Here is a 16,552-nt window from a genome sequence, read left to right as displayed (position 1 = left end):
ATCTATGATGCTTCTGCAAGAATTGACATTGCATTTTTCATGGCTTTTCAAGTTGTTCCATTTGTACCTCAACTCTACATTAAAAAGGCATGATAAATTTGCTCTCTACAGGAAAATTGACTACATTAGTCTTCCCAATGTTTCACTAGCAAATCACACTGTAAATAGAAGTATCCATAACAGTTCATGAAACAATGAGTGTTTTCCAGTTCTTTGCAGAAGTCTGAAGGCACCCTCTGTTATGACTGTTTAAATTGCAGAACAAGGCAACACTAAAAGCCAGGGCAGAACCTTAAAAGGGTAAACAGGTAGTGTATAAGTGTAAAACTATAAGCATGATAATATAACTTCCATTATTCATTTTTATCAACACAGTAATTTATATTAGTGAGTCTGTCAAACTCTCACATTCAAGCATAAACCAAATCCCTTAAGGCTGAACAATCATTTTCTCAGAGGCTTCCATTCTTAACTTTACAAGATCACATGTGCTACCCATCTATTCGATCACTGGGTAAATTATTCAAGCTTTTGAATAATTTAAATTCCTCAAACCTTGCTTTGGACAAAAAAAATGAATACTTATAAGAACAGCATATTTTCAAATATATTTTTTTGGAAATTTAGGTCACCAATAATTTTACTTATCAAAAAATGAAGATTCACTGATGACAAGGAACTTCCAACACATGGAGTTTTATCAAAGGGTTTCTGGTATTAAGATATAATGAGTTAGATGGCACAACTCCTCAGCAGACATGTGGACTCAATTTTCAATTTGTACCTAAATGAAGCCAAATGACAAACTTCTCCCTTCATGCCCAAATACCCTTTTCAGATGATGAAAGGTCAAGAACATTTATTGCAATTCTAGTTCTCCATCCAAAAGCTGAAAAAGCACATTTTCAAGTATTGTGAAGTTCATTTCCCCTATGTATTAATTTACACAATTCATGTAACTTTTGAAACATGTAGCGATCAAAATATAGAGAATTCCTACCTTATCCACATTCATTCTTTTAAATGATGCCTGCAGAAGTTTGAAGTTGTGAATGTACTCATGCTCCAGCTTTGCTTGAAACTTTACTTTCTTCAAGCTAATGCACCCTGGGAACAACATGTCCATGAACTGGCAGTAAGCTGCTCCTACAACAAGAGAATGCACTGATGTTAATCCAGATGCACCCAGCTAAGACCAAATGGTGTTTAATGTCATTAGCAGAAAGCATGAGCAGAAAGCAACAGTGCTGAATAAGTCCCTGCTGAAATTCAGCCTTACACTATGCACCCAAGACCTGCTTATCTAATGTACATTGAGCAGTGACACGCTCAAGTGGCTCTTTCCCACTCAGTCTGGATCCACGATGCGCTGCCGTGAGCATCCGAGGAATCACCTCAACTAATGCCAAGTGAAATGGATGTTCTTGCTGTCCCCACACACAGCAGGACTGTCCATACAATGAGAAAATAACAGTGAAAATGAAAATCTCTTAATAAGCTTCCTCAATCCCCACAGTCCCCTGAATTCAAACAAGCCAGGATCATCTTTCTTCTTGTACCCTTGTACCCAAATGCCAAGCAAGTCCAATGCAATTATTTAAGATTATATCAAACCACAGTTTAAAAAACTTAATTGCAAGGCTCCAGCTTGTTAAAACACACTAGTCAGGTCCCACCCCTCTGCAATGAACATCCTTACTGATTTTCATTTCTTGAGGAAAGCATTTAAATAAGCAGACTTTAGCATACTCCACCCATAGCTTTCAAGGCTGGGCTAACAGCTTTAGTTCTCTCTCAGCCAGGTTCCTGAGTTCAACTTTGAGAGCTCTCTGAACTTACAGACAGTAGGGGTGTGTGTGTGTATAACGAATCCAAAACAAAGAAGGAAATATATGGAAAATTTCTAACCAGCATCCTGAGCATAGCTAACAGAGACAGCATTTCTTGTATGCAGGGAGCTCCCTCCTACAGCATCATGGCACTGTCATTTGCAAAACCTTTAGTGCTGACACACTCCAGTGTTTAGAAATGAAGATGAAAATGTTTAAGTAAATCAGAGGAAAAGCAATTATCTTTCTTCTTCAGAAGATTTTGCTACAAAATACTTTACACTTGGCAAAGATTCAGATGTCCACACAGGAGTGTAGAGGGTGCAGCCCCTGTGCTCGAGCATCAGGGCACGGAAGTGATTGCCTGATTACCCCTGACAAGTTCAATTTCACTTCCACAAAAAAGACTGTTGTGCTTTTAGTGCACCTCAGTTTTGACAAAGAAGTGTCCACATCTCACCTTACAGTTCAGCCCACTATCAACAACGATTTTTTATCACAAATATTTGAATGTTCACAGAGAAACCAAAGTAACTAAGCAGACACCTGGCTTGCCCAGTTTTACAGGAGAGTCAACAATAACTTGAACTTAAGGTCATTTTTCTCCATGGGTATGTGCATGTTTTGACACAACCAACTTTATGCATGAGATGGTTCTCATTCTCTGTATCCAGCCAGCCATCATACAAAGGGTTACAGAGATCATCACTTCCCAAACAGAAGAAGAGCTTAAGAGAAGAGTCCAAAAATGTTGTTTGAAATACCAACACAAATTTTGCTAAGGGACTTACCAAGATCCAGCTTTAGTGCTGAAAACCACTGCCATTTAAAGAAATAATCTGTTCATATTGTCTAGCTTTGTGGGGAAAATGGTTACTAAAAAACCTCATTTTCCAAGGACACCTTGTGCTTAGCTGTTTGCAATGGTCTTGATATGACTAGCAATCAAAGTAAAATATTCCCTAAAGGGAAAGGCGCCTTCTGGCAAGTTACAAGCATCAGATGACAAATTTGCATCTTCTTACAGAAAACTTTATAAACACAATTATTTATTCAAAACTCATCCTTAGCAAGAGAACTTGTAAATACATGGCAATGGAAAAAAAAACATTACAGTTAAAAGCATAGATATACAGATAACGCATAGCTTGCATACACTTATTATTGTTTAATTTAATGCAAAAGGATTATTATGCAATCATTTAATGTTATAAATTGAATTTGTTCCTAACTCTGTCCTTTCATCCTCCCCATACCCCAATTATAAGCTTTACTCTGATATCTAAGTAATTGCCTGGAGGCCCTAAAAATGCACTGCACAACCTTTCATCTAGATCCTTTTAGAAAACTAGAAACCCAAAGTGTTCACATGAGATTTTTCTCCTTCTGCTGGTAATGCAAATTCCTTCTGCATGCCTTTAGACAGTCTCTCTCTAGTTAGGGTATTTCCTTGTGCTTTCTCTGCTGGCAGCTGTTTCTGTACCTCTGCCAGCCAGGAGGTGGTCCCGGGTCTGCACAGCACTGGAGGGCAGAAAACACTGGACTGCATCCACCTGGCAGCAGGAGCTGCTCTCTGACACAACACTGGAGTGGCTGCTGGGCTGTCTCCCCAGCAGGAGGATTTCATTGCACTGGCAAATACAGTTCATTAAAATACTCCTTCCTCAAGTACAGAGGCAACAAACAAACATGGAGTGAACTAAACACTGAGCTACAAAGAGAGGAAATTCCTCCTGACTCCAAAAAGCCAGAGACCTGCCTACCCCATCAATAGGAGAAAGTAAAAATATCATTACAGTCAACTGGGATTACCTGATTTTGGACATCAAGGTTATATATCTATTTAATATTATACAGATGTTTATTTATAATTTTAAATTTTACCCCCTAAAGCTTGTAGCTGTCAAATTACAGTTAAATGGGAAACACCAGTGCAACAGAATGGGGACACTACTGCCTACACTGCCCATGGCTGTGATTTCCTGGAGGCAGCAGAAAGGGGAGCCCCACTGAAGAGATGTGAGACTGCAATGCCTTCACCTTTCAGCCACAGCATATCTGTGTGCTCCTCTGCATATGGGACAGCTCTTTGGGCCTATCCAATGTACTACACAACTGATGTTTCAATGCAGGTTCAAGAGAAAAGAATCTTTTTAATGGAATACAAAGAAAACAACAATAGAGATAATGACATTATGGCTTGTGACATACCTCTTGCATAATTTACACAAACAAAAGAATTCTTATGCTACTGTGTTTTATTCAGTATTAAAAATCTTCCCTATGTTTGCTGGAAAAAAAGCCAAAAAAACCCAACAAAACCTCAACAATCCCCCCATACCTGAAAAAAAAACACCCCCCCCCCCCCCCCCAAAATCTTATCAAATGTGTACAGGGAAGTGGAAAACACACTGCCAGAATAGCTCTCACAATAAATCTATCCTTCTGACTGAAAAACTTCTATATGCATACACATGCACATACAAACATACAAAAAGAAATAATTTGACATCTACTCAAATGAAAGATGAAAAGTACAGCTGGTGGCACTGCAGAAGAGGGATCAATGTTAAAAACCTCTAATCCTTTATTAGCTAACAAGCAATTTAGAATCACTGGCTAAAAATCCTTTTGTGTTTTGATCTAGAATATTGATGCAGCCATTAGTTACACAAGATATTCACGGGCCAGACTCTGAAATGAGCCTGCAGACGTGGCTGTGCTGAAATCACCCCCAGCAGTTGCTATTTTTAGCCCCATTAGTGAGCAGAAAGAGCCCAGCAGCATCAGGGCTTTGCAGGTGTTCCCTGGGCATCCCAGCCTTGGGGCAGAGCAGGCAGCAAGTGCAGGGAGGGCACTGCATCCGCCAGGCTGGGCAAGCAGCTGCCAGAGGAGGGGAATTGATGTCAGGACAGAATTCAGACACAAGAGAACAAACTCACAATTGAAAAGGTGGTTATTTAAAACTATTAAAATTCAAGAATTTTGCCACATGCAGTGGCAAAATTACTACCAAATTTATGAAAACTGAGTATTTTACAGCATTTTCAGAGTTGTAGACAATATTTCACTAGTCCCTTACAGTGAGCAATGCTGAACTAATTTCAGCTTTTGTCCTGTATGTCTTCTTCCCTGCTTCTGTGTTTCTTTCCCCAGACTGTCCATGCTGACTTAGCTTGCTCTGAAGCATATGCACTCTGCATCATTAGAGATTTTCAGTTTTTCTCCTCTCCTTCACCATCTGGAAGCTGATGAATCCACAAATGCAAAGAAGTATTTTCTTTATTATCAAAAATACTTCTGCTCCTCACTATTTAAATCAAAAGGAAATTAAAGGAGGTAACAATGAAGACAAGAGAATCCTGTTTGCAACCAGTTTTTACCACTCAGTAAACTTCCTGGATTTCTGACTAGAGATCTGAAACCAAGATTAGATGCTTTAGCATTGATGTTTATATATTTATAAATTAAAAGGAAAACTTTCTTTTCAAACTGACTGCTTTTAATATACTATAGTTAGAACTTATTATACTAATAAAATATTTAGTAGAAACACTATGAATATAAGCAGGTATAAATATAAGCCAATATGTGTGTGCCCTACACAAATTAGGTCAATCCTTCAAATCTAATGTCAAAAGACTGTCCCTCACTGCTCCTCCCTGAATCCCTGCAGTGTGTGGGAGCAAAATCCCAGAAAAGGATATAAAATCACACCAGCCAACACGGAAAACAAAGGGCACATGAAAAGACAGGGCCTTACTGGGGCAGGGGTAGGGCTCATTTCTTTTAATTCTGATACCCACACCACAGCCAACAGAGCTATGTTCTATACTAGAAATTTGGTATAAATGTTTAGTATTGGCTTTGTTCTAAAACTGCATAGAAATCAAGTTTAAACATTTTAAACAGGTCTCAGTTTGATTTTAATACATTCAGTTTTTGAAAAAATTCCATTTGGGAAAAAGGCTGACTGCACCTTTTTCTGTAATAAAATTAGTTTGCTTGCTTTAATGAAATATTTAGATAATACAAAAACACATATCCAGTTGTGTTAGATACAAATTCCTTCAAATTATTCATTCTCTCCAAAGCTGCAACCACCTGATCATGCAGTTGGAAAATACAGGATGATTTGTGTATGAATTAGTCATCAGTGCTTCAGCTCACAGTGGTTGCTTGCACTGATGGAAAGCTGCACACACCCTGTATTTCTGTTGCTGGGACAACAGCAACAATCAAAAACCCCAGTGACTTGCAAGGAGCACGTGTGACTTAATAGATTGGTAAGAAAGGGAGAGAAAAACCCACAAATGCCAGCAATCATTGTTTACAGCACAGCAGCACTTAGGGCTGGTCTTTCAGCTTGGCTTTCTAGAGCTGCTTCCTCAGCAGTGATGTTCAGGTAAGCACACAGCAGTAGGTTTTCAACTCAAGTATCAGAGCACACATTTTCATTTGGATTTCAAATACGGGTGTTCTGGTATGCAATTCAAAGGTTGTTTTGAAAACTGGGCATTGAAGCTGGTGAAGGGTCTGGAGCACAACTCTTATGAGGAGCAGCTGAAGGAGCTGGGGTTGTTTAGCCTGGAGAAAATGAGACTTGTGGGGGAACTTTCTCACTGCCTGCAACTGCCTGAAAGGAGGCTGTAGCCAGGTGGGGATCAGTGTCTTCTCCCAAGCAACAGAACTAAAGAAAAGTTGTGGCAGGGGAGGTTTATTGGGTATTAGAAAAAATTTCCTCCCAGAGAGGATTGTCAAACATTGGAACAGGCTGCCCAGGGAAGTGGTGGACTCACCATCCCTTGGAGGTATTTAAAAGTCATATAGATGTGGCTCTTAGTGACATGGTTTAGTGGTGGACTTGGCAGTTGGACTCCATCATCTTTACAGTTTTTTCCAACAGGAATCATTCTATGAACTCCATGTCTGTGAGCATAATGTTGTGTTACATACAGCCACGTGTTTAAAAAACAGAATGCTTTATCTTGAGTGCTCCACTGGAGACACCACGGTCTTCAAATTCCTCTTTGCATTTCCAGCAGCACCTATATGACCTAGTGTGTAGGTCAACATAATTTATTTCTCCAGTTAACACACCCTCCACTCCCCCCATGCCTTCACTACAATTTTAAAAGTTTCAGCCCATTTCCCAGTGAATGTTCAAAACCACATCAATTTACCACTTACTTAGCTGTAGAGAAGCAAACTTTTATGGGGCTGTGCATTAGTGAAGCCACCTGGGCCCAGCTTCAACCCTTCCCAGCAACAGACCTGGGAGGGCACGTAAAAAGCCCTAAAAGTGATGCAGATTGGAGTGCAGCCCTGCCCTCCTGCTCACAGTTGCATGAGCACAGCTGCCTCAAAGAGGGCAGGGTGAGTGCCTGCACACAGATGGGAGCTCCCAAAAGCAGTGCTGTCACCACAGGAAACAGCCTAAAAGAACTATGCACCTCCTGCCAGCCTTACCAACAGCCCCTGAGATCATGTGCACCCAAATAATATCTGCATCTAAAAGTCCTGTTCCACATAGGTAGAGCATGTGTGTGATGTAATCCAGAATATCCACTGATCATTTTAAATAATATTGGAGGGAGGTTTCCCCTGTGTTAACTTGCATTCTCTTTTTCTTAAATATGTAAATCATTAGGCTGCTCATAAATTATACACAGCAGAGTTTTTAATACTTAAATTTTGGCAATAATTTATTTTGGAATCATTAATTTTTAAACAGGAAGATCAAAACAATTTCAGAAAACACAGTTCCCATTTAACTTAAAATAGCTGTGTAACTCATCATGCCTAAAGAAAGTACCAAAAAATCTAACAAGCTCTTTAAACCAGAGGGAAATCAAGCAACTGACTACAAGTGAGTGGTATGAGTAATTAAATAATTACTTTTAAAAAGCAAAAACCTTGTTCAAGTTCTATTCCTCCTGAATTATTAATGAGTGACATTTAAAAAAATAAATTATTGGCTGGGAATCCCATGATACTGCTTTGCAAGCTCCTTCAGAAAGTTTTGGAAATTATTTAAATCCAATCATTAACATTCATGGGATCCCTCTAATCCTAAATATCGTATGGAAGACATCAGAGAATCATTGACACTGAGTATGCTCTGTGTTGCATGACCTCAGGACAACATGCCAGTGTCTTGAAACATGCCTCAGTTACAGAGTGCAAATGGGATCAAGCCATGTTTTAATCATGTTCCCAAGTTGTGCTAGAGACCCAAGCTCTGCAAGGCTGCCAACTGGGAAAAAACCAAAACCACCAACATGGAAACATGCTTTGGCTTCTCAGGCACACTGGGCTGTAGAGGAATGCTGGCACCAAATGCTCCAACAGGGCCCTATAAGGCAGATTTTAGCAATAAGCATGTAGGAAGTTATAGGTTAACTGAGGCATGGAAACACAAATCCTACACAGCTAACCCCCAGAATAAAATTTGAAAATGCCAAACCACATGCTTTCTTTATAATACAGCCATTTATTAAAAGCAAGGAAAAAACAACACCACATTCAATCCTTGATCCTTGCATACAAGTCCTCAAAGACAGAAGGTCTGCATGCACTGGGGGCCTGACAATTTGCAAGTTTATAATTCTACTCAGAATCTTCAAATACAGGAAGTGGGGAGTCTGTATCGCCTTAATCTCATAGAATCACAGAAGTATAGCTAAGTCAAAAATTATACCTTGCTCCAGGCCACATTTTCCTTTCTATCCATTTACCATTTCCTCGACATTATATAGCTTGTAGACATGGTGTTATTTCTTTTTAATTCATATGCAAGCGTTCTATAATCCCCTGCCTGACTCTTATTTTGAATATACTCTCATGTAACACTCTAACAGTCATGAAAAGCCCTGCAACACATACACTTGGTATTCCTCAGAGATGAAAAACAGCCTTACTAAAGAAAATTCAGTTATAAGCTGCTTAGTCAGAATTCTTTCTAAGAAACCACTGTGTATTCCTTAAAAAACAGCATGACTCTTAAGAAACAACTGATGTCACACTTCATATGAAACTCCTGCTCCCCAAACCTATGGGTTTTGCACATGGGACCCTATGACATTACATCCTCTCAATTGTTCTCTATAATATTTAATTCATGTATCAAATGAAATGCTCTCTCTAAAGCCAATCTAAAGGGAATGCACTGTGCCTTCTATTAAAACCACAGTTTATAAATTTCATGTTCAGGTAAAACGATTTTGCAGGAAATCAAACCCAGAGTCCAAAAACTGACAATATGACACACATCTAAACCAAAAAGAATTGTATTGAGATGCTTGGAAGATTTTCCCTGTTCAGTTCTCAAAACTAAATTGCCAGAGGAGCTGCAGACTGAAGCAAGGCTCTCCAGGGCTGCACCCATCCATAACCTGGCTTTCTTGGCACGTCACTACCACAGCAGGCATTCAGAGAGCTCAGGGGACACTGCACTTTGCTCGGCCTACTTAGCAGAGACAAAAACCACATCTAAGACTCCCAAAGAATACAAACACTTTATGACTAAGCCAACCTCTTCCTTTGCTGCTCCACATCCTAGCAGCTCTGTCCCTCTAAGTGGAAATTGAGAAACAGGCTGGTATTGCTACAGTATGTGTATTATTGAAGCTACTTCTCCACAGCAATGAGGAAAAGGAGGTCGGATTGCTTTTTCTGTCATTGTAACTACTGTCACATTAAGCTTCAGATATGTTCTGAATAAAGCCTTTAGTAAAAACAGAATGTCACATTATTCCTTCTTGCTTAAGCTCTGAATGTCAAAAATTATTGCTAGGTTGGCTGTGAAATGTGGGCACTCGTGAGCACCTCTCAGCCGGGTGCTGAACACCAGCATATGCCATATCTAGGTTGCTCCTACCTCCTACAAGTAACTCCTTGGAGCTTTTAATTCAGATCTAACATCCCCCCCGCTTTCCCTCTCCCACGTTTTTTGGCCCCACATTTAGCTTTTTCTGGCATTTTGATTGCTCCTTATTAACAAAAATGAGCAAGAACTGAATAGTCATAAAACAGCATGACTAATGTTAATGCTTTATTCTAAAAAAGAAGAAAATGTCCATACAATTTTACAGTAGATTATAAAAATTCAGTTAACGGCAGCTCTGCAGATCCCTGTTAATGCTGTGAAATGCTTCATAGCTGTAAAGAGTTTCGCACATATTCCTTCCCTTTGAAGTCCTGCAGAAATGCTAATATTTTATGGAAACAAGCATTAATCTGCATGAAAGCTGCCAATGGTTCAAGGGACATCAGCCAAGGAATGCCAGAATGAATGAGTTAGACTGGCCATTCTCAAACTGCAGTCCATACCATGCTTGCTTGCTGGTGCTCTGCCTGCCCGTTGGCTCATCATTTGTGCTATTGTTCCCTTAGTATCTCTCTTAAAAGCTATGCTAAAAATAGGCTAAATAAAATATGTGTACATTTAATAAATTTCTTAAGAGTTTACACAGTAAACGATATTAAATGCAGAAAGATTCTCAAACCTGCTTGTCCATCTGTCTTCAATCACTACACATGGATGCTCTGCACATGAGAAATGGACTATGCAGTCTCAAATGGGAAGAGCCTATTAAGATTACTGTGCTCTAGTGTCTGCAAAAATCTATCAGTGTTTAGATTTACCAGTTCAGAGAGTAAAGTCCTCCTGAATACAGGAAGCACTGTGCTAGAATGCTTCTTTAGATAAGGAGCTACTAAAGCCCCTTCTGGATTGTAAAGCACATGAATGTAAAAACAGGAATGTGTAAGCACGAAGTTCGAGTACCAAACCAAATGGGGAAATTCAAATTAACAGCTTTCATTCATAAAGACAAGAATGTAGAAGCATCAGGTAGCAATAACAATCAATACAATCCAGGAAATTCTAAAGGAAGAAAAGATTTAATTTTATACAGAATGGATTAAGAGCTGCAATGAGTTGACCCTTTTTCAGTCCTTCCCTTGAGGTGTGTCCCAAAATCCTCTTGGTAGGTCACAGAAAAAGTTGTATAAGAAGCTGTGTAATGAAATGGGACAGTGGATTTGTAACGGTTCCCATGCTTTTCCCCTTCTTGCCCCACCCAGCTGAACTCTCTCTATCTCATCTTCTTACATAACTTTAACTCATTTTATTCTGCTTAGTCAATACTTTCTTCAATCATTTCTCCCCTGCTTTCAGAAACAGTTTTGGTGAAGTTTTTTATGTCTTCGTTGGTTTTTTGTTGGGTGGGTTTTTTTGTGTAAGCCCACACACATTTAACTTGATTGAGAACTCACTTCAAAAGCTTCCTTTCAACAATTTATGAGCATTTAAATAGCTACATAGGAACAAGTCAATAACTTGTCTACTATGCTTCCTGTTTCAAACAATAGCAAACTTTGGGTATTTTAGGGTGCAAACGTCCATTTCCTTCTATGTTTCTATCTCCTTCAGTGTGTGCATGTATCTATCAGAATCTATCTATAGCTACTCCCTGTGTGAATTCTGTCTTTATATATACCAAAATAAAATACTTAGGCTATCTTCCTGACATGTAAATATAACAACAGCTAGAGATAACACTTCAATTTCAAGTTTAATAACAGTTAAAAAAATAATTTCCCATGGTCTAGGTCTTTAATTGTTCAGATTATATCAGTTGCTTACATTGACTTTATCCTGCACTTTTTCAACCTCATTTTTATGGTTGTTGTGCAAGGCTGCAAGTATGGTACTCTACTTCTGCAGCTGAAAATTGGTTTTTTATTTTGAAGGATAGGCTATGAGACAATCAGCCTGAAAGGGTTACTTGTATCTTTCAGGGAACATCTCTGAGACAGAAAATTTACCCAGAATGATAGGTAAAATCAAATATATGAATATAAGACCCTATTTACTTTTTTTGTCTAGACCAAGAAATAGGTGAAGTCTCGTCATGTGGTTCCTCTTCCATGTGCTTTGAGCACTGTCTTCATAAGATAATATAATACCTTCATAAGATATTCCCAGCATGTTAGTTGTCTGGAATTAGCAATCTAAGTTAGATCTCCTCCACCACAAACAAACTCCTCCTCCACCAAGCATCTTCAAATGTAAAAATCACAGTTGGAAATCAGAAAGAAATCATTCCCCAGGGGCATGTACATTCACAGTGAAACAGCAGCCTTTTTCTGTGTCATTTCTAGCCATCATCTAGTTACAGACCCTGTTGTTTAACACCCATCTTCTGGTTGCAACTCTGATTAACCAAAATGTCTGAAGTATTCAAACTATCACCCTTTTTTCAGGGCTCATTACCAAATATACTTATAACAGTAACTCAGATTTAAAGAGAAAGAGGCAGACTTTGAAAGCTCTAAAGCCCTCACAGCAACTAAAGCCTCATTTCCTCAAATCCATGTTTTTTCTTCAGTCTTTTTCTTGTGCTTTTTTCCTGCAAGCATCCGCAGGGATTTGAGAAACCTCAGGAAGGAAAATGAGCTGGAGAATTTTGTTCATCTGGGGTGGTGTTGGTTCTCTATTTATCTCTTCCTCAGTTATGTCCACTCTCCATTTGAAAAGATACCACCCCAGTGGCTTAAAAATACTAAAACTTATCACTGTATTCTTTGCTTGCTTGGCCAACATTTTTATTACTTCTATGTATCTCCTGCTACATTTGTCCCATTCACCTCTGCCTTTATTATGCTTTCCCAAGGTACCTCATCTTCCCATGATTAACACAAACATAAAAATGCTTCCTGTGCACATACATTAGCCTCTTTTTTCAGAGTAACTGGTTTCTGTCAAAGTGAAAAGTTATCTATTTTCAACAAATCAGACTTTAAAAGTGGTTTTAAAATAAACATTTATAGAGCATACTGTGCTTTCTTACCTGAACAGAGTTGTTCAACTTTTGTGTAGTTTAAAGCTAATATATCATTAACCCATGCAATGATGTCATGTCTGCTCATAGTCTCCTGGGTTATAGAGGTAGAGTACACGTTGACCGCCATTCCCCAACTAGGAAAAAAAGAGAGACAAAAAAGATTTTTGACATTTTGGTAATTGTTTTCTAAATACAATGAATATATGCTTCCTGTTCAAAAGAGGGAAAGAAAACTCAAAACCCTCTCTCTGTTTATTGAGAAAGGAGGGGTAATTTTTATTCTTTGATGATAAGAAACCTCCTCAATGTCCTCTTGGAACCTATGAACATATTTCTCTGGCTGTCACTGTGAACTTAAAGAACATACAAACCTATGGTATTTTGCTTCATGCCAACACAGTAGAAAAAAACCCAGACTCAGACCAAAAGATGCACAGACAGGATCAGAGACCCAAGATTTTGTCACATTGTGCTGCATCAATACAGTGATGCAACATCTGCCAGTTTTTTGCCACTGCAGGATGATCAGGCTTCCTAAACCAACACTTAATTTTAGGTAACTTCTAAATGATGAAGTAGCTGTACTATTACTGTTTTCTTACTGGGACGGGGCCCTTTTGGATCATTAATTCAGTTCCTAACAGTCACAGAGTGAATATCAAATAATCTCTGTTATCAGCGCACCAACATCTATCCTGAAAGCAACTGAGATTTGCACCCTTAACTGTGTGGTTGGAAAGCTGCTGTGGAGCCCAATTCTTCTCAAACATTAGGAACATTTCCTCTCAGCTTATACCCATTTCTTCTTCTGCCAACATTATCCTCCAGCCCTAATTGCTTTTTCTTCCCCAGAGTGGACTTCCTAATGCTTTAGAGACAGCACTCAGTGTCTGTCCCAAAGCCCAGGTAGTCTAGATTAAACAAATCAATGTGAGTCTCTTATATCAAGTCAGACATTCACTGACTGGTCATGTCAGCAGTCCTTCTTGAACAGACAGTTTCAAGCAGTGTTCAGATAACATTTCACTGAGACCTTGGTAAATGGCACCCAGTGCTTGAAGTTTTCACAGCTACATCCCCTTACATAGATTCTTCTAGTTAGCAAAGGTCCGTACCTGGAAGCTGGCAATTCATAGTAGCTTTCATCATCTTCCCAGGTACACAGACCAGAAACACATACTACTGAACTTTGCTCCCTGTTATCCTACCCTAGTCACATCTTTCTGTTGCAAGATGTTGCAAAGAGAAAACATGAGCACACTCAAGTTTATCTCATCAGCAGTGTCAAAGAGCAGAATCAAGTTGATGGAGAGAGTAAGTAATGTTCCCGTGAGTAACGGACTGCAGAAAGGCCACCAGAAGCAATCCAGGTGTGAAGTGTCTCAGAAATGACCAGAGTCAAAGCTGAACGATTATTCTTGGTTTGCTGGGGACTGCACACCTTTGTTTCTCATGGCAATCTGCAGCTAACACTTATCTGTCTAGCTCTGTTGCCAGTCCTTCCATCCCAGCTTTGGACCTCAACTTTCTCAGTCAATGCAAGAGAACAGGAGAGCAGAATCTCTTCTGTTGGATCCAAGGTCTGCATGGACTATTTCCATTGAGAATTTGCAGTGATGTAGCCCTTTGAAACCTGATAGGCAATTCTGCAGGGACAAGACTGAAAATTAACTGTACCCAGAGTTATGTGTGCTAACTAGGTGGGGCAACCTAGGTAAAATGTGAAATGGGAAAAACCTACCAGCACAAAACTTGACTTGGTAACATGTAAGTGTATTACTACATAACACAGAGAATAAATTTAAATACAAGATTACAAAGTTTATAATACAGATCACTTTTTTTCTAGGAAACAAATCTCACAAACAGAAGGTTGTTCAAGTTGTTCCCTTCTACTGACATTAAGACACGAGGCATAAAGTCCTCAAATTTGCTTTACAAGGAATTAAAGAAAAAAGAGAGTGAGAGAGAAAATAGGGTTGAAGAATTCATGCTCCAAAAGTCAGGTACCCACTGCCAGAAATTCATTCAGAACCAGGCTGCCTGCCTATCCTCTGTGTACAGGCAGCTCTGGAGCATGGAGGGAATCTGCCCGTGCTCAGCCTGCTCTGTTCTTCCCGCGGACTCACATGCAGCGCAGCCAGCTGTGTGAACACAGCCCTGTATTCACTGGAAGAGTCAGCAAAGGTCACTTTCTTGGCATGCACTAAGTGCCTGGACTGAATCGAGTGCTAGGAACAAAGTTTTAGAAACAGGGAGTGCCCTTTTACTCTTAAAACTACACCATAATGGCTAACCATAAAAGCTTAGCTTCAACATCAGGGTGGAAGGCACTGAGCAGGAAAACAAACCCTTTGATACTAATGGGATCTGAAGTTTGAAACACATGGGTTTTATTTTACTATTTTTAGCCTTTTTATATAGATAACAAAACTAACAGAAAGATAGTACCACTGTCACCATTAAACTAACATGTTAAATATTGTATGTAAGATCAGTTGAAATAACAGCTTAATAATGAATTTAATATTCACTTAGAATTATTAGTGAGCCTAATAATAAACTGACACTTCAATACAGAGGAGTCCACTGAATTCTACAGCAACTAAAGATATTTAGATGAGAATATCTGAAATAAAGCTACTCTGATCTGTAATTGCCACTACTTCAAGAACATTTTAATTGGCCTCTGAGGCCATGCAGAGCTCAGAAAAACCATCATCCACCACCAGTGAAAAGGGAAAGTTCACTTTGTTAAAAAGATCAAGAAAATACACACACACAGAGAAAGGAAGTAAAACTTCCTTCATCACCTTTTTCCCCAAAGAACTGCAAAGAGAAATACCCATCCTTCTGCAACCCACAGGGGAGCAAACAACATCCTCTGCTGCATTGCACAGGGTGGGGAATTCTACTGCAGGAAACTCTGAGTAAATGAATAACCTTGAGTTTTACAATGCTACCCTGAAGGATACCTGTAATACAACTTATGCTACACTCTGTAAATTAATTATTATAGTCTAAGGGTCAAACAGAAGTTCAGACTATTTACTAGAGACGAGTTCAAGCGATTAGAGACAAGAGCTTCAGATTTGTACACAAGCATGCACAATGGTGTATGAGTACAGTTGTAAGCAAAGGCAAAATGAATCAGAATTTTTGTTAAAACACTCAATAACATGCCACTGCCATTCATTCTTAAGTGCTTTGTTAACATATCTGTGAATATTCCACAGCTGCTTCTCTTGAAAGAGTTCACCCTCTCTTTGCATCTCTTGCTCCCCACCCTCCTACTGGTTACGTTCTAAATAAACTCAGCTGGGAATGGTTTCCTTTACAGTAAGCATGTTCTAATTTGGTGCTCAGATACACACATATCCTGTTTGCCACACGGAGAGACCTTTAACAAAACAAAAAAGAAGGAAAAAAAAAAGAACAAGCAGATGTAGGTAGTGCAGCCATCATGCTCAGCAACAGTCAAGAACCTCTGTGCTCAACATTTACAGCTGGGCTGGGGTTTTCTGCAGGACTGAGTTCCTAAAGTGCTGAAGTACTCTGAAAAATGTGATCCATCTTCAAAACATATTAATAAACATGTGTAAGCTGATGCCAGAGAACAGCTGGACAGGTGGAGACACACAGCCCATACTCTGAACAGCCAAGTAGCTAACAACTTGATTTTATGTTGTAATACACTTCTTCTTTCCAGTAACATTATTTACATTTTCAACTTGTTAGGCTTTCACTTGTTTACACTGAAGGCTCTGAATCATAAGATTGCAATGAGGCTTACACAAGCCTGAAAACCAGTGTCTACCTGGTGTCTTCAGAATTCCATAGAGGTGCCTTGTGGTTCTATAGCAACTGAAAGCA

General features: G+C 39.2%; 1 protein-coding gene across 5 annotated transcripts in view; it reads right to left on the bottom strand.

Moving 5' to 3' along the window:
- Nucleotides 1-16,552, bottom strand: part of MAPRE2 (microtubule associated protein RP/EB family member 2) — a 97,917-nt gene that overhangs the window by 24,648 nt on the left and 56,717 nt on the right. For 4 of the 5 annotated variants that reach the window (XM_058804367.1, XM_058804355.1, XM_058804347.1 and 1 more), the window contains 2 exons: nt 12,686-12,813; nt 1,001-1,146 (listed from right to left, as the gene is read on the bottom strand). In XM_058804367.1, coding sequence (XP_058660350.1) covers nt 1,001-1,146; nt 12,686-12,806 — 267 coding nt within the window. In that variant the 5' untranslated portion in view covers nt 12,807-12,813. The remainder of the gene's footprint in view (nt 1-1,000; nt 1,147-12,685; nt 12,814-16,552) is intronic. The other variant, XM_058804375.1, reaches the window with a different exon arrangement.

Source organism: Ammospiza caudacuta, chromosome 1, assembly GCF_027887145.1.
Source record: "Ammospiza caudacuta isolate bAmmCau1 chromosome 1, bAmmCau1.pri, whole genome shotgun sequence".
In the NCBI taxonomy this organism is placed as follows: domain Eukaryota; kingdom Metazoa; phylum Chordata; class Aves; order Passeriformes; family Passerellidae; genus Ammospiza; species Ammospiza caudacuta.
The sequence above is the reverse complement of the archived record's forward strand: the minus strand, read 5'-3'. Positions and strand labels throughout refer to the sequence as shown.